The sequence below is a fragment of the Aulostomus chinensis genome, chromosome 13, assembly GCF_037954235.1.
Source record: "Aulostomus chinensis isolate RoL2024-O1b breed Wild chromosome 13, RoL_Achi_v1.0, whole genome shotgun sequence".
Lineage (NCBI taxonomy): Eukaryota > Metazoa > Chordata > Actinopteri > Syngnathiformes > Aulostomidae > Aulostomus > Aulostomus chinensis.
In genome coordinates this window covers 23,091,308-23,114,978 of record NC_141332.1, presented here as the reverse complement: position 1 = coordinate 23,114,978, position 23,671 = coordinate 23,091,308, and the positions used below count along the sequence as shown (strand labels likewise).

General features: G+C 40.7%; 1 protein-coding gene across 3 annotated transcripts; it reads left to right on the top strand.

Moving 5' to 3' along the window:
- The first annotated feature begins 1,001 nt into the window (after positions 1 to 1,001).
- Positions 1,002 to 21,782, top strand: egf (epidermal growth factor). 3 transcript variants are annotated; one of them, XM_086222145.1, is made up of 24 exons: positions 1,002 to 1,234; positions 1,681 to 1,759; positions 5,295 to 5,494; positions 5,703 to 5,884; positions 6,586 to 6,813; positions 6,934 to 7,130; positions 7,216 to 7,329; positions 7,613 to 7,735; positions 10,133 to 10,255; positions 10,700 to 10,825; positions 10,987 to 11,123; positions 11,378 to 11,523; positions 12,292 to 12,396; positions 12,867 to 13,090; positions 13,631 to 13,798; positions 13,999 to 14,148; positions 14,234 to 14,368; positions 14,458 to 14,574; positions 14,797 to 14,919; positions 15,322 to 15,487; positions 16,676 to 16,840; positions 19,097 to 19,199; positions 19,437 to 19,533; positions 19,638 to 21,782. In XM_086222145.1, the coding sequence occupies exons 1-24, from the start codon at positions 1,169 to 1,171 to the stop codon at positions 19,832 to 19,834; spliced, it is 3,471 nt and encodes a 1,156-aa protein (XP_086078271.1). In that variant the 5' UTR covers positions 1,002 to 1,168; the 3' UTR covers positions 19,835 to 21,782. The 3 variants fall into 3 exon arrangements, with proteins under 3 accessions (XP_086078271.1, XP_086078273.1, XP_086078272.1); XM_086222147.1 differs by lacking the exon at positions 1,002 to 1,234 and adding an exon at positions 1,444 to 1,560; XM_086222146.1 differs by lacking the exons at positions 1,002 to 1,234; positions 1,681 to 1,759 and adding an exon at positions 2,500 to 2,830.
- The last annotated feature ends 1,889 nt before the right edge of the window (positions 21,783 to 23,671 follow it).

Below are 23,671 nucleotides of genomic sequence, written 5' to 3'. Positions count from 1 at the left end.
TACATCTTGGACGGGTAAGTGGGCTGCTCCAAGGTCTGTCTGGGTTTATGGGGATCAGTCAGCCAGGTCTTCAAAACAGGAACACTTTCCTTTGGACTATGACTATTTACATGTCAACAATATGAGCCATCATTACCTCCAGAATTAGATGCAGGCTTCAAGTTCACATATGAGCCACTTCCAGAGTACCTTGGTCCATAAGTAGCTGCAGAACCCCTAGTAGAACCTTGATTTCTGTGACTGGTTAGCATTGTCTGAAGGCTAACAGTGAGAAAAAAAAACCCACCCTCACACAGAAGTCAGAAGCCCTTTTAAGTCCTTATTCTTGTAGCATATAGATGTAGATTATAACACTTTATACTGCTAGTTAGGCAACTAAACTATCAGCAACTATTGCTAACCGCATTCAAATCAATGAGTTGGGACTACAAAACCAACATTAGGGACTACAGTTCTACAGCACCACAAATTACAGCCCCCCCAAAAATGACCATTGAACTAATTCATGAACACTACTGAGGGCTGGCTGTCAAACTTTGACACATTTATGACACAAAAAAATTGCTTCCATTGTACAATTGAAGATTAAAAGATATTTGATGAGTAAATCTCCAGATTGTGATTTATTGTAAATGCTGAAAAACTCCATAAATTTAATAAATAAAATCATACAAAGCTCATTAAGGAAAATTTATTGCAGGGCTTTTGATTTATGCATACTGCAACATTGCTGCCTTATTATTATTATTATTTAGGTGTACAAATAAATTGGCAAAGAGATGAACAAGACGCATAGTTCTAGACTGTAGGAGGTAGGAAGGGTGTATGTCAGTGTATCCTCGATACATGTTGTGTCTCAAATCACGTACTTCCGTGGTGCATACTTCAAATTTTCATACTGAGTACACGAAGCACTCTATGTTCAAGTTTCAAGGGTGCAGCGCTGCCCCAAATCGCATTCTGCCGCGCGGCGCACTCACCGGAAATGACGACGAGATGTCTTCTTCTTCTACGCCGATTTGTGGCCGGCTAGGATAGACATAATATATTCTATTATGTAAAATAAATAAAATGTATGATGTCTATGCCGGCTAGGGCCGCATCAGCTAATGACTTTCACCTTTTTCCTGCCCTGGTTTGTCGATTTTTGAAGCAGTAAAACCGCTAAATGAACGGTCATCACACGTTGTTAAGCCACAATTGGCGTCCTCCTCTATTGGCTGAAGATGCAACGGTATGTATCGTTTATTTATGTGATCTCTTTAGCAAAACATTTTGGCGAAAAGTCATTTTATTTTTTCAAATCCGGGTCCACACAGAATTCCCAACTTGTCCCTGTTATTTAATGTAAAGATGAGTCAAGTCAGTGTCGACCGACTCTCGCCACAACTGTCCGCCGCCATTTTTATCGATGAAACGAGTGCGGCGAGTGTCCGCAGTCGCATTGTCAGAATCTTGGCCGAGTTGAGTACGTCATCCGGGTACTTTTGCATACTAATTTTTCGCATACTATCCATACTTTTTTCCCTCCATTTTAGTTAAGTACACCCAAAATTTTAAGTAAGTAGTATTCAAGTATGCGATTTGGGACACAGTAACAGAACCCTACATCATTTAGTCACTTGAAGTGAGATTACCAGTTGGGTAGTAGATATTAACATTTTCATTGTTGTCTGCCAGGTGGTGAAGCCATGGGAAAAGGTCATTGCCCTCCCTGCTACTCACATTAGCGTGGAGAAAAGGGAACTCTTTCAGTTGTGTAAGTTTTCTGCTGCTCCTCTACAAGGTTACTGGTGACGCTGATGCTGACAATGTACTAGTCATGGAGAGTATGAATAGAGGTTTTGCTTCCTGGTATTTGTTAGTTGTTCTCTCGGGTAAAAAGAGGACAAACAATTTAAGGATAATGCGCTGCTTTCCTCCATTCTTTACAAACCACTCAGTCAATGCATTCACTCTGGGAGCCAGATGAACTTGTACAGGAGACTATGTGACGTGCTGGCTTCTCGTTCTCACACAAGTCACAAAACAGAGTGTCCATTGTGTGTGTGGCATGTGTACACCATACTTGTACTGTATGTTAATAGTGGGAAAACAGGTTAGATTTTGTAGTAAAAGACATGTTTTTAGGGCTTTGTTCAATCGAATGCAAGGTCCATCTCCTTTTCCCAGACACAACATGTGTGTGTAAATTACACACAACCATCCACACAGAAAGGGACATGGGTCAGGGGGTGGAGTGAGGGTAAGGTGTTATTATATGGGACCTTTCTTCAGACCAGCCTCATTTCTTGAATATTCCACATTCTGCTTGAGACACTGACTGCCGCTTAAAGGAGATTTTGCTCCAGCACTGGACTAGCATGTGCAAAATTTACCATGGGGGTGTCAGGAATTTCAATCTTTGCTTCCAAAACAGACTGGCAGCATGGGGGCCAAAGTAGGGAGTGAGCAGGATCCCACACAGAGGTTTTTTACCTTCTTCACTCTTCTATGATTTCATTTGGTTTTTCAATCTCTCTCTGGAGTGATATACCCTGGTATGTGATCTTCCTGGGTTTACGTCTTGGACAAGGATGCCAACAGTCTCTAAGCAAATGCTACTTAAATTGAGGACATTCTTGTATGCCAGTGTTGTTAGTGGAAATGCCTGAGAAAAAGTGAGCAAGTGCAGCTCCCACAGACGGGACGGAGCTCAGGATTATGTTGGCTGCAACGATTACAGCAGCACTGATCTATTTTATGGTGCAAAACAGCGGAGTCTTGGCCCTTAGTACAGCCTGTTGGGATGAGCGTCTATCACGAGCAGGGAAGAACAGCAGCTGTGTTGGTGAGTTCTGCCCCGATTCAAGTAGTTAAACCAGTTTGTCAGAAGTCTACAGACACAGGTGTTTAGATGCCAATCCTAATATGTTACTAATATTAGCAACTGTGGCAGTCAGCCACCACAGTTGGTATCTCCCATATCTTGTACAGAAATTCACCCCCTCATCATGACTTGATTATATTCACTAATCAACGGCTATGCAAGCTCTTATTTCTACGACCATAAACTACTCCTATATTGAGAAATTTTTCTTGCGCAACAGTGGCGTCATCTAAGAGAGTTCAGTCATCAGCATGAACATAATTTCTACAATGGATTTAAATGATATATCAAAAAAATGTAAATACAAATTTTATTACATTATATGTGTTCTATTATCATGTGTCCTCCACAGAGATCAAACTTCAGGATCAAAAGGTCACACTTTTTGTTGTTGTCCTTCTCATTTATTTTCAGCTTTGCCCACAGCTTCTAAATGCAAGCATGTGTAACACAAGTATTTCGCTACAGTACTGAGTAGGAGAGTTTATTGTTCAACCTCAAGTTTCCTCATCCTTCATGAGGATTCTAATATTTCGTTGTTTTTTTTTTAATTGGTTTGCGAGAGGTGTGGATTTAATTCGTATTTCTGAGGGCTTTCATTTATGGTGCTCTCTAGCTGTTCTGGGGTAGACTGAGAAAAATAAATCCTGTCTTCTTCCTCATGAAGATGGTATTTTTTTCTTGGTTGTTTTTGTGTTAGATTTAATTGTGCAGAGTTGTAACTACTGATACTGAAAGCAAGCATGTTCCAACAACATCCAGTGATTTAGACTTGACTTGACCAACCGGTGAACTTGTCGGTGGCTATCTTGGGGATCTCAGGCCAGACGTTTCATTATGTTGTTTGTCCAGTGTTGCTCATTGTTTTCTTCATTCCACAGAGTTAAGTGCAGTATCCATGGTTGCACGCACAGTGTTGTTACCATGATTGACCTTTTTCAAGAGAGAAAACAGATTTGTTTTGACCTCATGGCTCAGTTTGGGAAGATTTAGTGGTTTCTAGCGAAAAACTGCCTTTACTGAGAAATTTGTATGATTCTAACAACAGGTGTGCTGCAGGAGAATGAAGTGAATTAATTAGGATAGCTCATATTCCAAACTTGAGGATGTTACATTTTTGCAGAAGGCTTTACCATTTTCGGAGTGGATACTGCCACAGCCATTTGTTGCTAAGAGATTAGGCTTTACGCAAGAGCATCTCCGGCTGCCTTGAACTTCACTCCATTACAGCCATGAATGGGCATTGTAGCACTTAATTCGACATAACGACTACAACGAATGACACCAATGCAGATGAAGACACTGTGGAAATGGTAAATGGTGCCACGGTTACCTTCCCATCTCTGAGATTCACTCAAACTCTATTTCTTGGTTCCCTGCCACTTAGTCAAGAGATGAAAATCACCTCTGCTCTCAATGTCAGGAAGAACTTTCAACATTTTTTTTGTGGAAAGAGATGTCGGTTTTAACTTCTGCAAAACAGACTCATTATTCAACCTGATGACGGTGCTAAAACCACCACAGACCTGCACAAATAACTGCTGAACTGTATATAATACAACTCTTTTTTGGGGGGGGGGGGGGGGGGGTTCTGCTATTTTGAAAATTTGAAAATTGTGAATGATAATGACTAAGTGTGGCATGTCTCATTGTAAACAGGAATAAACCCTTTCTTTTTGGATATTTTCTTTGCCAAAGAGAGTGGGTATGGTCTTGTTCAACATCATGTCAAGAACTACAGGGTGTCTCGACACTTAAAGCACAAGTTTAAAGAAAAAAAAAGGAACTGCTGCAGGCGTACAATAAACATAGAACCATGACTCAAATGTGGCACATGAATAACCACTGTAACATTTTAGATTACACTTCTGAGCTGTCTTTCTTTGCAGAATCCTTGGCTGTACACACATTTTCTATGATTTCAAAACTCATCAAATGGAAGCAAAATTGAATTTCCAGTAAATAATATTGAAATAAAATTCAGAGCCCCCGGTAGCAGTACCACGCCCCTGAGACATGCAAGGTGCAGCTTTAATTTTGATTCATTATCCATGTGACCTCTTGACAAATCTTGGTTCATCTACACCAGATGTGAGCATCAGTAACTCTCTCCCAGTGAACAGTTTTACAGTTCAGAAATGTGGGGATTAGGAAGTCATGCAAAGATGAGCAGACACAAAGTTACGGCAGCTTAAAAAGGTAGCGCCTTCCATGACATTGTTTTCTGCAAAAATGTAGAAGGACTTTTTTTTTTTTTTCCTCCCCATTTTACAACCCAAACCCCCCTCCACGTTGAGGCTTAGATTTCTAATCATGAGTTGCAAATGTGGAGCGTTGATCCGTGTTATATTAGTTAAGAATTTAAGGAAATATATTTAAAAGATTCCTAACAAACATGTGTCATGCTTTCTTTTATTCCGTCCAGATTCACAGCCCCTCCTGCTATTTGGACATGGTAAAGCCATACACAGGATGGACCTTGATGGAAAGAACCAGAGAAGGCTTGTTTCTGGGGTGGGAAGCTCTATCCTGCTTGACTTTCATTACAGGGAGGAGAGTATTTACTGGGCTGACAAACATACTGGGGTCATCTACAAAAAGTCCATGAGAGGCGCGCACAGACAGGTGATTATCTAATTGCTCCAAAATTGTAGGGAATACGCTGGATTAAATTGAGATTGAGTTTAATAAACCAACAACACTCTGAAAGATGAATCAGCTAAAGAAATAACCACAAATGTGTTTATGTTTTCTTAATATTCAAACTGCAGTTGTTAGAAGCCATATGTTTTGGACTGTGTTGTAAGTAACAACATCTGTATTTGTTCTCCAGAAACTGTTCTCATCCGATAAACATATCTCAGGCCTCGCAGTGGACTGGATTTGGAATAGTATATTCTGGACAAGCAAAGAAAAGGGAAAAATCAAGAGAATGGATATAAATGGGAAAAATGAGAGGACTGTTTTGAGACACTTGTCCCAACCAAGTTCGATTGTGACCGACCCAAATAACAGGTAATATATATGGTATTCAACCTTTATTTCTCTCATGACACTCTGGTTTTGTAGAGAAGATGAGCACTGACGGGTCTCTCAAACGTTTCAAATTTTTTGTCACGTGGTTTGTCTGTTACTATAAATGATTCATCAAGTGTGGCTGGCATAAAGGTCCTAACTGACAAAGAGAAGTTCTTTCTTTACTAGACCATGTATTGTCTGCAGTTTTCCTGCAAAAAACTCTCTGCCCACTTTCGTTGAACCTTGTTGTAGAGCGGTTTAAGACAGAACCTGAGTCAAAAATATTATTCACTTCCCTTTCTCTTCATATTTCAGGGGAAATATTGGCTGGACCTTCGTGAGAAAAACAAATCACACATGTTTATGGTGTTAATATCAGTTAAAGTGTAAGATATTTGTGAATCCTCAAACATTTATCTAAACTTGGACTTCTGGCCTTAGCAGAGGTCTGCGCGTGTAGTAGAAATTTTTGGTCCAGTGGATTGAGACGTGTCAGTGAAACATGAGGGAACTGTTTTTGGATTATTTTGCAAGCACGTGTATATCTGATCTAGACTTTGGTGGCAAAATGTCACAAGGAGTCTTAATTATGGGCACTAGATATTCAAAATGTGACATTGATGAAAGCCTTTACTGGTATGAGATGATTACTGCAGAGGCACAGACATACAACTGGAAACAAACTGTATACTTCACAGGTTTCTGTTTTGGCTGTCTGGTGATACGACTCCCAGTATCCAGCGGTCTGATGTGACAGGACAGATGAAGACGACACTCATGAAATTAGCAGAGCAACTTCAAGTTCTGTCGATTGACCGAGAGGACAAGAGACTGTTCTGGGTTCAGTTTGGTCTGCAAGGAGAAAGTGCCATCGCCTCTTCAGATTACAATGGGAATTTCTTACACATCATAGATCAGCCACTTCGGTAAATATTTGATGCATTATTTATTACTGTACCGTTTACTCTTTCTGTGCACGAATCTATGGTGTGTTTCACAGAAGAGTTACAGATATTTATGTCACGATCATTTGTGTTTTTTGTTAGGTCTTTTTCACTGGGAATATCAGTGTTTCTTGAACAAATCTATTACACTGATGCTGAATCTCGGGCTATAAAACGAGTAAACAAGTACACTGGGGGAGAACCGTCAGATGTCAAACAATTGGCAAAACCCCCAAATGATATCAAAGTGGTCCATTCCCTCAACCAACCGATGGGAGACTCGCTGGCACTAATCACAGGTTAAAACAAAATTCTGCTTCACTTCTTTACTTGTATGTTCACTTCTTCATGACAGTGTTTTTATGGTTTTATCCTTGCCAACAGGTTGTGATGAACAGAGTGGGAATTGTATCAACGTGTGCTCAAGTCGAGCAGAGGAAGGGGTTTGCCGGTGCAGTGACGGCTTTGCTCTTAGTAAGCAAGGCACCTATTGCGAAGGTTAGCATCTCCTAAAAGTTAATTTTAACAGGATTTTTTGTTGTTGTTGTTGTTGTAAAAAGCTAACAGTATTGACTGCAGGGTTTAACCGATCAGTGGGAATGCAATGCAAAGACTGAGTTTATAAGTAACACAGATTTGTATGTTAAAGATTATGAATCAATGCGCTCACTGGGGGCGACACATGATGTAAACTAGAAAACAAGTCTTGGTACTTAAATGAGAGCATCCACTCAATCATACAAACTCAGAATCAAGATGCGTTTGTCCCTGTGTATCGTAGATGTAAATGAATGTGCCCACTGGAACCATGGCTGCTCTCTCGGCTGTGAAAATGTCCCTGGCACCTACTTCTGTACCTGCCCCAAAGGATACGCCCTCCTATCGGACAGAAAGACATGCAAAGGTAGAGGAGAAATCACCATATTTGTACATCTCTGTAGAATACGGAACATTTCTGTTGTATGAACATGCTTAGTTTTTATGTCATGCTTTATTAGCTGTACAAACATTTCTGAAGCTTTCTGACGACTGACTCAACTTTGGTCTCATTGCAATTTCTTGTTGCCAAGACTGCAAAACCACATCGCATATCCCACTTGCTTCATCAGGAGAATGGTATCAGGAATGGCTGTTGTCCTCAATGTGGAATTCTACTAGTTCTAAATCTTATCTTAGCTGTACAAAAGCCTTGTTCAGAGTAAATGACAAGACTTGTTTTGGTCTGTGTCAGGCAGCTCTCCTTTTGGGATCCACTTCTTTTTGTGGTGCTATGAAAGGTGGCATTTGTCCCCCAGACACTACTTTGACCCTCTGCAGTCAATAAAATGCTGGGTCACAGACAGCCAGACAGACTAGACATTATGCGAGCTGCCAATTGTGTGTCAGGTTACTTGGGTCAAAACACTAATTTTTCATTATACTCCTAAAGGTCTAGGGTGGTTGAGATGCTGTGTTCGGTAACAACACTGAGACTGAAGTAATGAAAAGTTTTGATTGTTTTTTTTCTAACCATTTCTTCCAGGAAACATAACCCAAGATTATTGACTTCCATTAAAATTCCTACCTGAACATTATACTTGATGCATGCTATGGCAAAATGGTCAGAATTGGAAGATTAGTATTACTCGATACCTTCAGGTACCATTATTCATAGATGGAAAACTCTGACACTGTTTCTCTGACTCTGCAATTATGACGTATTGGATTTTCTACCTCCAGCTCATTCCTCTCTGACATAATGCGGGTCTGTTGTCTATCAGCACAAAAAAAGATTCTCTTCTCTTCTCTTCTCTGTTGAACAGATACCAAAGAAAATCCAATCCTCCAACATATTTATAGCAGCCATGAGGATATAGATGAGAATGTATTATATTTAATTACATGAGTTGGTAAGAACACTTGTCAAGGATTCAAGGCCTCCAAAATGCATTTTGTTTAATCATTTATATGAAAGATTGAGTGAGTTGAATTTTATTATTGTGTCATACATGTACGTGTACGCCCAGCCCATAAGGCCTTACTTGACAACGCCAATTCATACAAATCAGGTCCACAGTTTGTTGTTTTGATTATAAAACTACCAGCAGGTCATAAATAATCTACCGTTGTTTTTGACTAACACCAAACTGTCGGTGTAGTGGGCACTATCCAGTAGTTAGCTTCACTGCATATAAGACAGATATGGACACTTTCACATCACTTCTCACTTAGTCAAACACCTACGAGACCAAGACAACAGACAAGCTTAACAGAGACAATGAGATTACATGATGTGAGTGACATGTGCAACGGGAACATATCTGGTCAGCAGCTTTGCCTGTCTAAGCTGTTTAGTAGGCAACCTTTGCCAAGGTCCACAACAACACAAACATTTGGTCAAGGAGCAGTCTGGAGACCAGACAATTGAAAACAATAGAGATTATCGAGTAGCAAAAAATAGTGTTGCAGTTAATGCCTTGCATCTATTGTGTTTTCTAATAATACTGCATAAACAAAATGCTCAATGCTGTAGATGCCCCCGGGTTCATAGTCACGCTGCACATTATTCCTTTTACAATATAACTTATGTACAGTATTGTACTCAGCTGCCTTTCTGGGACACATACTTCTTTTACATCCTCTCCAGTGCCTGACCAAAAGATAGATGATGGAGAAAAGTGTATTTGATGACTTTTGACAGTCATATGGCAACACTTCCACCTATCAGCATTCATTGTGTTAAGCTAACTAGTGGTCAGCCGGTCTCAGTGGGTGTCAGCTCCCTAACACGAAGGAGAGAAGGTTGACATGTTCCTCTAAACATCCCACAGTCTGCAATTTTTAGTGCATGAAACTCTCTCTAGGTCGTCCTCAGACTACACATTCTTAACAATGAAAATACGTCACAAGAGACAAAAAAACCCAAAAAAAACCTGTTAAAATCCCTCACTCACTCATTTTATCAACTACCACTTGGAAGAAGTGAACCTAATCCATCAGTGTTGGAGCTATTTTGCACTGCTTTCATACTAGTGAGGCCTGCCAACCCCCCCCGTGAGCTGACATTAGATCTTTCTCACGGTGAGGGCCTTTGACCGCTCCTCATCACACTTTCACCTATTTTGATAGGATTAGTGCTGATTTCATAAAGGGATTCTACCAGAGCAGGACGTAAGAGGCTTGTTGCCCATCTGGTTCTTTTAGAATCAACAACTTGCTGGGCCCAAAAATAACATACCTGCATGCACATTTTACACACCAATACAAAGCAAAACTAGTGTGCTTGAACGTCTCCTTTTTTTTTTTCTTTCTCAACGTTCAGAGATCATACCCTGTGAAGGCAACATGACCGAGTGCCATGATGGATGCCTGGAAACAGATGATGGTGGTGTCTGTGTTTGTCCCGTGGGATCTGTACTACAGGAGGATGGACAAACCTGTACTGGTATGGGTTCCATCACAGAGGCCCTTTTCTAGCACTAAATATCCTCATATTCATAAAATTAGGAAATGATAAATTACTACAAGTAATGATTTGTTTTCACTAATACACAGATCTTAACTATTTATGTACAAAGATGTTGTTGCACATTGCTTCATCATTGTGGTTTCAATTGTAACATCACGTACGTCATACTATTGTTATTGAGGACAACATATAATGATATATAGCATTGTGAGTCAATGATTACTGCTCCTTATGATAAGAGATGGAAATCAATGAATTAAAGAGAGGTCGTTTTGTATTTAAAAAAAACCCAAAAGAACAAAATATAAATAAAAGTATATGTAGTAAAACTATTATGTATTATATTTACATAGTTTGTGGCATTGAGTCCAGAGTCTTTGTGAAGAGCAGAAGCTTATGTGTGTGATTTTGGTCTTTAAGGCTGCTCGTCTGCAGACAGAGGGGGTTGCAGCCAGCTCTGTACTCCTTTAAGTCCTCGTGGGTGGCAGTGCAGTTGTCTTCCTGGCTATGAGCTCCACCAAGATGGCAAGCGCTGCGTTGCCACTGGTGAGTCATACTATTGCAAACAATTGGCAATCAGTCAAGTCGGATAAGCCCACACACGATTTATCCGTCTAAATCTTGCTGTCTACCTTCTGCTTCATTGTGTAAATTTTATGGTTTTACAAGTGTAGATATAATCCTAAAATATGATTTTAATTCTGTAGGACCACCACCATTTCTGCTTGTTGCCAGTCTGGTGGGTATACGAAGAATAAATCCTGATGGCACTGGGGACCAAAGCCTTGTTGAGGAGCCCAGAGGAACAGTCACAGCTTTAGACTATGACCCTGTCAATAATAATGTAAGACAAACTTTTTGTATTTTTAACAGTAGTAGAAATAGTACTCTACTAAACAACCCTACGGCCTCAGAGGTCAAATTTGTGCTGTAGATATTTGGTGACACCTAGTGGGCAATTACTGTAAATTTTTTGTTCACCAATTTTTCAAAAGAGGTATACAATTTTTTATGTAATTCTATTTAATAAGTACAAAATTCTTGTATTTGTTATAAAATAAATATGCTTCTATCTCATTGTCTGTGTAAATTAAAAAGGTGTACTTTGCGAGTTCCTTCCTGAAGATAATTGAACGGGTTGACTTAAATGGTGGGTCCAGACATCTTGTCTCCATGGATGTGGACACTCCAGGGGGTCTGGCCATTGACTGGGTCCATCGCAAGATGTACTGGACTGATAAAAGGTATGGAATGAATGCTAGCAAATTGCTGATGATTCCAAAAAGGTTTTAATACGATCCATCCATCCATTGTCTGCCGCTTCTCCTGTTAAGGGTCGCGGGGGGGGGTGGAGCCTATCCCAGCAGCCTTCGGGCGAGAGGTGGGGTTCACCCTGGACAGGTCACCAGTCCATCACAGGACCAACACATATAGACAGACAACCATTCACACTCACAGTCACACCTACAGTCAATTTAGAGTATCAATCAGCCTCGTCCCCTCTTGATGTCTTTGGACTGTGGGAGGAAGCTGGAGTACCAGAGAGAACCCCCACAGGAACAGGGAGAACATAAAGACTCCACACAGAAAGATCCTGTGCTGGAGCCGGGACTCAAACCCAGAACCTTCTTGCTGTGAGGCCACAGTGCTGACCACTGCACCACTGCGCCGTCGGTTTTAATACCAACCTTACAAAATAATTCCAATCACAAAACCTGTTTTTAAACAACATAAATTTAGCAAAGATATTCATGATTCATTCGTAAATAAAAAATTCAACGTGACTGTTTGTTTGTGCATGGATAAGTCGATGTATGGTTAGATCAGGATTAGCCTTCTTTCCTTTGTTTTCATGTTTCTTTGCTAATGTGTTTCTTCAACCCTGTCAGCAGATTCAGTTTCACCAGTGTTAGGGTTCACATTTGGCTGTGTTTATACCACTTTTACTGAAATGCATTAGTCATCATACTTAATAATTTAGATTTTTCACACGGTTATATTTCATCTTTCAGACAGTCAACTGTTGACTGCAGTTCCTTGGCTGGATTGAACAGAGAGAGCATTTTAAGCGAAAGGCTTGAAAAACCAGCAGGAATCGCAGTTCATCCTCTGGCAAAGTGAGTACAGCAAAAAATTTTACCTGTGTAAAATTCTAAACCTAGAAGTAACTGAAGACAGATAATTCAACCATTAGAATCCTATCTGTCAAACAAAGTAAGATGAAATTACTAATATTTCTATATAGAGAAAATACCTGCCCCCATATTTGTATTACAAAGGAGAACCTGTAGGATCTATTTTATGTTGAATCTAATTTGCAATTGAGGCCATAAACCCAAGAACATATCTAATAGTTGCCATTATAATCAGAACGTTTAAAAAAAACAACCTCTAGTTCATGTTGTCCATATATTTGATAGCTTGGGAAACCTTGATTTAGTAAAGCACACTCAAACTGATAATAAATCATGTCAGCACTGGCACATTTTTCAAATGAGGGCTGAAGCGTCTGTGGGAGTGAGGAGGTGTTTGTTAAAAGAAGATATTTTCCTTACATCCTTTTTTTTCTCTCTCTCTCTTTTTTGAGGAAGTTGTTTTGGACTGATATAGGAGTTCATCCAGTGGTGGAAAGTGCCTCTTTAGATGGCAAAGACCGAATTGTCATTGCAAACACCAACCTTGTGTCACCCAGTGGCCTGACCATCGATTTTGCAGAGGATCGTCTGTTCTGGTGTGACCACAAGAGGGCCCTGGTCGAGTCTTCTGCCCTGGATGGCTCGGACCGGCAGGTCCTGTTAGAGAACCAAGTAGGTGAGGCTTTCTGTCTGGCTTTCTGGTCATTACGTATAAAGTTGTTTGGCGCAAACACATGCAAACATGTACAGGTGCATTTTGCAAAACTCCATTACAATACCAGTACTTTGTGAGAAACAAACTTGGTATAGCAAGCTGACAAAGCTAGCTTTTTCACCTCAAAAACCCCTGTAAATAATCAAATTTGGTCATTTAAAAGCTTGATAACGAGTAGACACATACAGTCTAGTCCACTATCACTGGTTATATATCACTGCAATATCCAGTATTACACCCGTTTGAAATGTAAACATCCAAATGCCTATTAACATGTATCTTCTTGAAATGTTGAACAAATTGAAACTGTATTTTCCAGTGTACATGTTAAATGTGTTTCATGCAGGATTTAAATTAAAGTTCTCTGTTTTGAAAAGCATTTCAAATGAATGTCTACACAGTGTCTTAGTCAGAGCTTAACAGGCAGAAATAGTTGTCACCGGTTATCACCAAGTCAACTCCGAGCTTCATTTCCTTTATCCTCTATCCTGACTGGCCCAGACCGACCTTTTGACCTTGCAGTATTTGAGGACAGGCTGTGGATCTCTGACAGGGAGCACCAGCAGCTGAGGAGCGTACACAAGCGAACCGGGAAAAGACTGCAACGTATCCATGGCAACCTGGTTCAGCCATCATCCATTGTGGTGGTTCATCCCCTTGCTAAACCAGGTACAAAGAGACAACATTTGAGGAGGCTTTCCTGTTTTTCTTTAGAAAGCTTTGACATGGTAATCAAACAAAAACACAAAGTCCTGTATCATCACAAATTGACAGGATGCTCAGATTGGCATATGTATGCTCGTATAAGTTGGGTACAACAGCAAATCCAAACAGTATCTAAAAACCCATTTTTCTACTGTAATGTCCAGGTGCAGATATTTGCCTTCACCAGAATGGAGGCTGTGCCCAGGTGTGTGAAAGCAGGCTGGGGTTTGTCCACTGCTCCTGCCTGTCACATTATATCCTTTCAGCTGATGGAAACAGCTGCTTGCCCACCACTTCTTCAAACAAAACACCAGGTTCCATGTTGTCCTTCCTAATGTGCAGACATTTCTGTCAAAGCTGTAAAATAAACGCTTAAAATCAATGTTCCCTCTTCTTTAGAACCCGGAGACAGAGAGTCCACTGACTCAACACCACTCAAAAACAAAACATTCAATGATGAGAGTACACCTCTGCCAGCTAATGACAAAGACTTGGACTCAGATGTAGAGCGCTTCACAGACAAGATGGTCTCAGGTAGCAGTTGTACCATGTAAAACAAACTCCTGGTCATCCTTCACATTCAAGTCTAAGTATTGTTGTTTGCATGCCCACTTCTCTGTCAGACCAGACTGAGTGTGACTCAATACAATGTGACCTGAATGCACAGTGTCACCTGAACAATGGAGGCCCAGCCTGTACATGTCTGGAGGGTTTCACTGGAGATGGACTAACATGTGTGGGTGAGTAATATTCCTCCCGCTGCAGTATGATGTTGTAGAAATTCAATGGCCAGAACATGTGTTCCCTACACTTGGGGATCTAAATCCCTGTGCCATGCCAGCTGCGTGGTAAACTTGCCATTTTTTTTTTAAATTTCAGAGCAACGTCCAATGCCAGAACAGAACACTGTATCATTTTGAATTACAAATATACTGTATATTTTCTTCATCCTGTCCTTCCAGACACTGACGAGTGTAAACTGAGAACTCACAATTGTGACAAAAACGCAGAATGCCAAAACACAGAGGGGAAGTATATCTGTAAGTGCCGGGCTGGATACCACGGCAACGGGCAGACATGTCAAGGTTTGTCGAGTTCATTTACAAAGAGATTTGAAACTACAAAAACAACCATTATTTGAAGGGGGAAATTTCAGAAATATATATATATATATATATATATATATATATATATATATATATATATATATATATATATATATATATATATATATATATATATATATATATATATATATATATATATAAATGTACTCCTTTGTTATTATTTTTCTATTTATTGTTAATTTATTTTCAGTATTTTTATGCAAATTAATCAGCTGATCTTACAATTTATGATGCTATGGTTGTAGGATCCCTTTTATTTGACAATATTTCCACCAACAGGGAGATTAAAGTTAAACAGAATGGTGTCATACTGCGTCCGTCTCATTTGAAGACAAGGTCTCCCTAATCCTCTCTCTCAAGAGCTGCAGGTCACATCGCCACGGACGATGTCCAGCAGCCCTGCTGATGTCATCAAGAGGCCCCACAACAGCAACTCAGTTGAAAGTTGCCCCCCTTCACATGAGTCCTACTGTTTGTACCAGGGTGTCTGTTTCTACTTCCCTGAAATGGAATCCTATGCCTGCAAGTAAATACTCCTTTTGCCTAACCTACACTTTGACATCTGACCGCCAACTTTATCTGCACTTCTCTCAGTAAAGGACGCTGGCACGTCTTTCCCCAACATGATTTGTTAAATCAACTGAAAATGGAAGTGATCCCTGGAGAGGAATTTACCTTTTCAAACAAGCTTGTGAGAATTATTTAGGATGGAATATTCCATTTGACAAACGCTGCTTGAAAACCTGCAAATACGTTCAGTACACACAGAGGCTGTTCTTTCAGCTCCCTCTCTCTGCTGTGTAATACATAACAGTTTTCAGACATTAGGTGTCACCATTGTTTTGCAAAAGACTTCGCTGCATGACTGAGTGGATAGAGAAAATGTTCAGGTCTAATTTGGCGGCAGACTACATGTAGAAGCTTTCAAAAATGTAAATTGTAAATGCCTCTTTGAATAATATAATTATACCCAACTAGATAGTAGCTGTATCATTGTGTTTGAAGTCCATCATTCCAACAGCTGTATATTTTTTCTTTACGCTCAAAGAATGAACTACCACTGTATTTTCCGCACTATAAGGCGCATCGGATTATTCAATGAATGGCCTATTTTAAAACTGTTTTCATATATAGGGCGCATTATAAGGCGCATAGAATAGAAACTACTGTAGTGGCTGGGGTTGCGTTATGCATCCACTAGATGGAGCTGTGCTAAAGGGCATGTCAACAAAACAGTCAGATAAGTCAGTCAGTCAAACTTTATTAATAGAATACGAACCAACGTTCTGACAACTCCGTTCACTCCCAAAACAAGTTAGTGCATTCACAATACGGTACCGTACGTACCGGTAGCTGCGTGACTGATAGCCTTGAGTTTGAACTCTGCATCGGAAGCGTGTCTCTTGAAAGGTGCCATTTTGGGGTCTTTATACACACAGGTGGTGTGGGACTGGAATTCCCCTTTACCGTTTTTACCGCTGTTACTTCGGCGACGCCCCCTGACTCCGGTAGCCATAATTAACCAATATTGATCCATATATAAGGCGCACTGTCGGTTTTTGAGAAAATTAAAGGCTTTTAGGTGCGCCTTACAGTGCGGAAAATAAGGTACTTAAATCTATGCATTTTTTGAATAATGCAATTTTGTTAATCTTGAATGCAACTTTGGCAAGTGATCCATTAAGACGAAATACTTAAATACTGCTCATTGCAGCTGTGTATCAGGCTACATGGGAGAACGTTGTCAGTTCAGTGACCTGGAGTGGTGGGAGCTTCAGCAGGCTGAGGAGGAGAAGAGGAGGAATGTGGTCATCGCAGCCTGTACGGTCGTCTTCATCTCCCTGCTCTCCATTGCTGCCTGTGTCACCTACTGCTACGGGTGAGAGGGGAGAAGGGGTGGTTAATTAGAGCCAGGGGATATGAAACTACAATGTTAAATCAAAGGAAAGGTGTAATGAAGTGAAAGTATGAGGCAAGAAAGAGTAACAGGGAGAGCCATGCCAAAAGAGGAAAAGAACAAATAGCAAGAGTGAAACGCATATAATGAGTAACAAGAAATATCTAAAAACAGCGAATGTGTCATTGAGTGGCTGAATTGTGTACTTATATTGGTCAAAATGCACAGATCCAGAGAAACCCACAATTTTAATAAACAGTCCATTTAATGTGGTCACCACATGATGCAGTCATTTCCCCTGAAAGCACACTTTCAGATCTTGGTCATTTTTTACCAATTGATTTGCTGCATGGAGATGAAAATTAAAATGCACGGAATGAGGAAACATGTTTCAGCAAAGCTGGGTGGCATGACTCAGAGGTAGAGTGGCCGTCTGGCAACCGAAGGGTCGTTGGTTCCATCCCCACTTCCCCCGGTGACCATGTCCAAGTATCCTCGAGCAGGATACTGAACCCCTAATTGCTCCTGATGGTCCTGTGATGGACTGGTGACCCATCCAGGGTGAACCCCACCTCTCACCCAGTGTCAGCTGGGATAGGCTCCAGCCCCCTCGCGGCCCTTAACGAATAAGCAGTACAGAAAGTGGATGGATGGATGTTTTGACAGATATAATCAAGTAGATAATTCAAGGTGAGGTGGATAAATTCAACCTTTTTCTTGATCTTCACTCAAAATAGGTCAAAAGATGAATAATTCCCGATCATGTGAACTAAAGCATTTCATTGCAGATACATCGTCCAGCACTAGAAAGCCAGAGCAGTAGAGAAAGGGAAGATTTTTGTTGCCCGTTACTTTGCACTGTATGAGATTTTTTTTCTCCGTGTGTGTGTGTGTGTGTGTGTGTGTGTGTGTGTGTGTGTGTGTGTGTGTGTTGCAGAGGAAACTAAACCACCAAACTCAAAAACACTGCACAAGTGCACTTGCAGTGAAGTGCGGAAGGCAATTTGAAGCAGAGCTATTGGCGGCCATGTAGCGTTTCCACTGGGGTCATACCTCACCGGCTCCATTTTGTAACTGAGAAATGACCTATTTTTATGTGTAATTGCTGTAGAACAAGCTAAACCAAGCATGTAATTGAAAGCGTGCCACTTCCACAGGGGAACTCAAGACGGCAAACGCTGGGATGCAGTAGGCTGAGAGGGGTGTGTGTGTGTGTGCTTTGTGAGTCAAAAGAGTGGAGAATGCCAACAGCCTTGTCCATAAGCCAGCAAAACAACAGTAAAGCAAATCAGCTACTTAAGAGACAGCTCAGGTGGAAATAAGGGGGAGGGAGGTTCCAGTGTGTATTTATGGATGCTCCTCACTCAGCTAACCAGGGTTGCATGCTGCCATTTGTTCCACATGTGATCTGCTACCGACTCCCTGCTGTTGTGATGAGACACCTACATTACACGGCTCATGCCAGCCTGAGTTTGATAGACACTTCTAAATGCTGTCAGCTCATTCGTCACTGGAGCATCGCTGTGCTGCCCTTTTCTTCCAGCATCCGAACCACACCACGACAAAACACACGACCACACATGGAAATGCATGGTGTTATTTTTGTAATGCATGAGTTAAAATGTTCTTTCCGCTTCCTTTCGGCGTTATTCCCTTTCAGGCCTTTTTCCTTTGGACCCCTGTGCTTACCTTGAGCCCTTCTATTTTTCCATCCTATCCTGCGTTAAACACAGTCTTCTGCAGCCATGATCCTCTCAGTCAAAGGAATAACCAAATTACGAAGGAAAAACAAAAAGTTAAAACAACCGGCCTGGTGATTAAAAATACTAAAAACGTGAAATTACTTAGTTACCTTACAAAACTATGGCAGCCATATTTGATGACTAATTTTTGCAAAACATCTTGTTTCTCTTTCCCGCCTTGATGGATTTTTTGCACTATGACATTTCAGTTGGTGATTTACATTGAATGTATTGAAAAGCTATTGAGGAAGTGTATTGCCAACATATTACTCTGATTCTGCTGCCAGCAGTTTTGATTTTTGTGATTTAACTTGGCTTAACATTGCAATTTTGCTTCCATGTCCAATCTGAAGGGACAGTTGTCCAGTGAAAGCACCACCTCCATCGCTACATAATCTTGTAACTGTCACATGGGACCTTTGATGTGTACTTATACATTTAAGACTGTTGAGACTGCGGGTTTATTAAATAACTGAACCAACCCTCTCCCGTGAAGCCCTGGAGGACTCTTCCGCAAGCAGCCCTCAGTGGATAATGTGAGTGAGACCAGTGTGACAGATGAGGACAGGTCAGAGACCACCACAACCAATGTGCCTCAGGTGAGCAAAGACCAAGCTGTGGTTCACTGGTGCCTCCCTGCATTAAAAGATGATGGATGCTCATAATAAATCTATCATCTATCTATCAATCTATCTCATCAAAGTCATAAGAGTTTTGATGAAGGATGTGTAACAACCATATGGGCTTCGTACAGTGATGGTTTGGTGATCACAGCAGCTCCAACAAGACCTCTACACGATAATAAAGATGAATGAATCTCTTATCTAATTCTACAGTTTTACATGGCGGTAGAGAACGGCAAAAAAGGAAGAGTCTTCCCTGCAGCAGGTTGTCCGAGGAGAGCAGTCTGTCCATCCTGCTCTTCAGAGCCAGGTACCTTAAACCGTGCATCTTTTCAGAAGGGTGTGGAACTTATTCTATGTTTCGACAAATATAAACTTGCAATTTGAATTAAACTGATGTTTTTTTTTTGTCAGGTGAGAATGCCATGTCTGAAGACACAGGGACATTGTCCAAACATAATCAAGGCTATGAATGTTCCATGGTGTCAGCTGTTGCCATGGAGACCGCCCCATCCAATGTCCATCACTCAAGTCAGTCGCCAAGCTCCAGTATTTCTTTTGAGCCAATGCAACATCCCCAGACTCTCAGTCCAGGGTCCGCTGCTTCCTAGCTCACCAACGAGAAGACGCCGCTACACGTTTAACACAAAACACACATTTGCATCATGTAAAATCTAATAAAAAAAAAAAATGAAAAAAAACCATCTACAAGTCCTAAATGTAGACTTCAAAAAGAAACCAAAGTTTAAACCATTTTCTCAGCTCATAAGAGCTCTTATTCCAGATATGTTGCAAGACATAGTTATACATAAGTTGGTATATCGGAAGTAATCACATTGTAAGCTGTTGACACACAGAACACTGGCTAGTTAGCAAGAGCACATACAGTAACTGGGAAAAAAGCCTGCGCCTTATAATACACAAGGTTGCGCTGCACCCAGTACTAAACTGTAGGACAGATCATTAAAGCGGTACGGCTGCAAAATAAAATCAACTTGAACAAACATGCATATTCTTTACATTGCCAATGCTATGGTCTTTCAAAAATGTATTGTGGAAGCAGCAAGGTTATTATTCAAGGGTACAATACACTCCGTTATATAGAGGGAGCTCTGAACCCAGTATAAATGCTCTGTAATTTGACCCATTTCTCAAAATGTATTGGAAATGAAGAGAGAGTTCCTTGCATCACTGTAACTGATGAACGTATGCAAGTTAGAGAATAGATCTGCGTTATCAGTCTAGTAAAGCTACCTGGACCTCATCACTTCAGTCCCAAATACTGAACTGCTCAGGATGTGGTGGCTGACAAAATGTTGAGCTCCACAAGGTGTTTTTGTAATATTTATGTTTTTTTTACTGGATAAGGAAAATTAATCACTGTCCCTATGAGGATTTTGCAGCCATTTTAGCAAAGCATCCAAAGACCTAGCGATAACACTAATTTATCATCACATTTCCTTTCTGAAATGAATGTTCGGCCGCTGTCTACCAACCAGTTCTCTAATCTAACATTCTTAACTTTTACTTCGTCTTGTGCTTTTTATCTTGTCAGATGCATTTCTAGCCCTTGTCACTGTGAAACCATCATTAAAGTAGTCATTTTAACAAACTCCACATTCAATGCTTCCTGTAGCCAAGGAGATTTTTTGTGAGTAAACCTACCCGGACCTGAGGTGTGGAGCTTAGACTTAATGAAACCTATTTTCTTTCACCAAGACTGACTTCCTTTGTTTTGTAAGGTGACGTATTCTCGATAGTGGCTGTGAATCGAGCAGTGATTTATAACCGATGGTTGACGGGACGTGTTCAAGCTGGCTTGCTTGTGTTATACGGGCATTTGAGGTTATTTTCAATGTGTTTTATGGAGGAGTTTTGTGTGTGTGTGTGTGTGGGGAATGACACCCCCCCCCCCCCCCGTGTCATTCAGTGTACTGGGAGAGCTTTGTGGCAAACTGAATAAAAGCATGACCATAGAGCGCAGACAAGTGTACAGCATGCATCACCGCAGTAAAATAAAAGTGAAGAAGAGCAGTGCATTCACAACTCACCTGCAACTGTAATATTGTTAGCAGAGTTTGTCGTGCATAGTTTATTTTTTCTACAAAGGTCTGTGTTTCCTCATGTCAGGGCTCTACTTGGATCTGTGCTTTCATGAATAACTAACTAACCTGGAGAACCAAGTGATGAATGACTACACTGATCCTTATCTTTTGCAAAGGGAAGGTTCCGGTATGTTGCTAGTGTCTATTTCTTGGTAGATTTTGTTGTAGTTTTTTTGTTTGTTTGTTTTTTTTAACAATCCAAGCAACATCAATAAAACCCCCCAAAAACAGGGCTTATATTATTTGAATCACCCAACCACCTTCCAGGCTTTCTTCACTACATGTACAACTCTGATGTTTGTTTTCAGCAGCTATGGACAATAACAGGATTCAAAATTTGAGGGATGAAGCTTTTTTTTACTTCCATCAAGAAATCTATATTCACACATAGGAATGTGCTGTTTTAATATTGTTCTGCATCCATTTTTTTCTGAATACTATCACCGTTCCAGAGCTGAAGCTTTATCTTTGTTTTAAAAAAATACACTGTTCTAATGATATTGTCTTCCTCTCATTGAAAGATTATTTCGGTCATTCACAGCTCATCTCTGCCCTGTTACACTCCATCAAACTCTCCTTCCAAGCTCTTGCTCTGCCGGTGATGCTTCTGTATCCTCCACCAAATCTAGTGATGTTGATGCGGCTACCTTCCACCATCACCGCTCTGCCCTGTCTACTTCTATTTCTCTCCGTCTGTGACTCAGTCTCAAGGTTGACTGAGAATTGTTAATAGAAGGGCCTACAGCCTCTTTGTTTCGAGGCAATGGCAGAAAACAAAGCACTTTAACACAAAAACCATCAGGGGCCACATCGATATTGATTTTCCTGGCAAGACACACTTATCTATATATTAGCACTAACAGATAGGTTAGGGCACCAGTCGAAACAGCCCTCAAGAAAAAGATGAAATTGGGCCCAGTGTCAATTTATCTTGTATTACTCCTTAATTTGGACAACAGGGGGCAATAGAGTCACTGACAGTAAGTGAGGTTGGCCTCAAGGGGACTCAGAATGGTATAATTTTTAAAAATAGTTCATATATACAGTGCCAATCAAAGAACGTTCTTTTTTTTAAAACTCTTTTCACATTTCAGAATAATAGAAAAGTAAAAATTAAAAAGTCATAACACTGAAAAGTATCTGTCTAGATTCCTAAAATCTGCCACCTTTGCTTGGTATTCAAAAACAAATGTGGTAGAATTGAAGCAAATTTTGGCAAAGACACTCACTAGCACTCAGTCACAAAAATGGTTAGAATCTCATCAAGGATAAAAACCAGTATGACAGATAAATAGTCCAAGAAGCTATTCTTTGAAAAATGAGTCAAAAAACAGCACAGTGGTGATTCAGTCCCTGCTAATTTTGTGGCTTTTCTGTGCCAGATGGGACTGGCCTTGCCGTCTCACTCCTGACTGCACTGGAGCCTCCAGGCTATCTGATGAGGCCTAAATAGGGAATTAGCAACCCACTCAAAGGCTTTGCTCTGATCCTCCAGGTCAGAATTTAGCTCCTCTGGCTCTCGTGCAGGACAGAGCAACACTAGTTCATAAGGATTTAGGCAGATTTAAAAATCACAAATGGCGGCGGGCGGGGGTGGGGGGTGGGGGTCTAATGCATGTATTGGACATCGACATATGAGCTAGAATCTATGGGTGCACCATAGAGGAGGTAGAGATCCCAAGCCTGGGTGGATTTGAATCCTGTGGGGCAGTGAGGAGGGACACACAAAAAGCCTGGAACCTGCGGTGTTAGGCAATCCCCACCTTTTACACATCAATGTACACCAAACTAGTAGTGCGTTCATACAGTGTATGTGAGGTGGGGCAGGGCAATATATCTGTCCATCATCTATCAGACTATCAAAATATGGCAGTCATGTTTTGTTAAATTTGTTAAAGGGTTCTGAAATGTCCACTTTTCGATTTTTTTAGCATTTATGAACATGACAAGCGGATAAGTTGTACTTCTAGTTGACCACTTGCTGTTTCTACTGCGTTCTTCTAGGGTTATCAGACTCGTCTTTTCATTTTTCAATCTCAACACAAGTTCAACTACATACAAGAATTTAGATTATAGTGGCACAAACCATCACAATCTTTGGACTGGATAGCTGGGAATAAGAAAATGGCGGAAATGGAAACTGGGGAACCCATTTAAGACGCCCATTCCCCTCCCTTTTACTTCAGAGAAAAGATGCTATTATTTCTACTGTATGAGGTTTGTCTTTCTCTTTTCCAGTAGGTGGCGACAGTGTACTTAAAAATCCACTTCATATGGGGTTTAACCTTGAGAAATTCAAGCAGAGACAGACTATGAGATGTTGGCTTGATCCAAGGCAAAACG

Coding starts and splice junctions, on each gene's coding strand:
- egf (XM_086222145.1), top strand. CDS start 1,169: ATGAACGGTCATCACACGTTGTTAAGCCACAATTGGCGTCCTCCTCTA. Junction 13,799..13,998: donor TCATCCCCTTGCTAAACCAG/GTACAAAGAGAC, acceptor TGTAATGTCCAG/GTGCAGATATTTGCCTTCAC. Junction 15,488..16,675: donor ATGGAATCCTATGCCTGCAA/GTAAATACTCCT, acceptor TGCTCATTGCAG/CTGTGTATCAGGCTACATGG.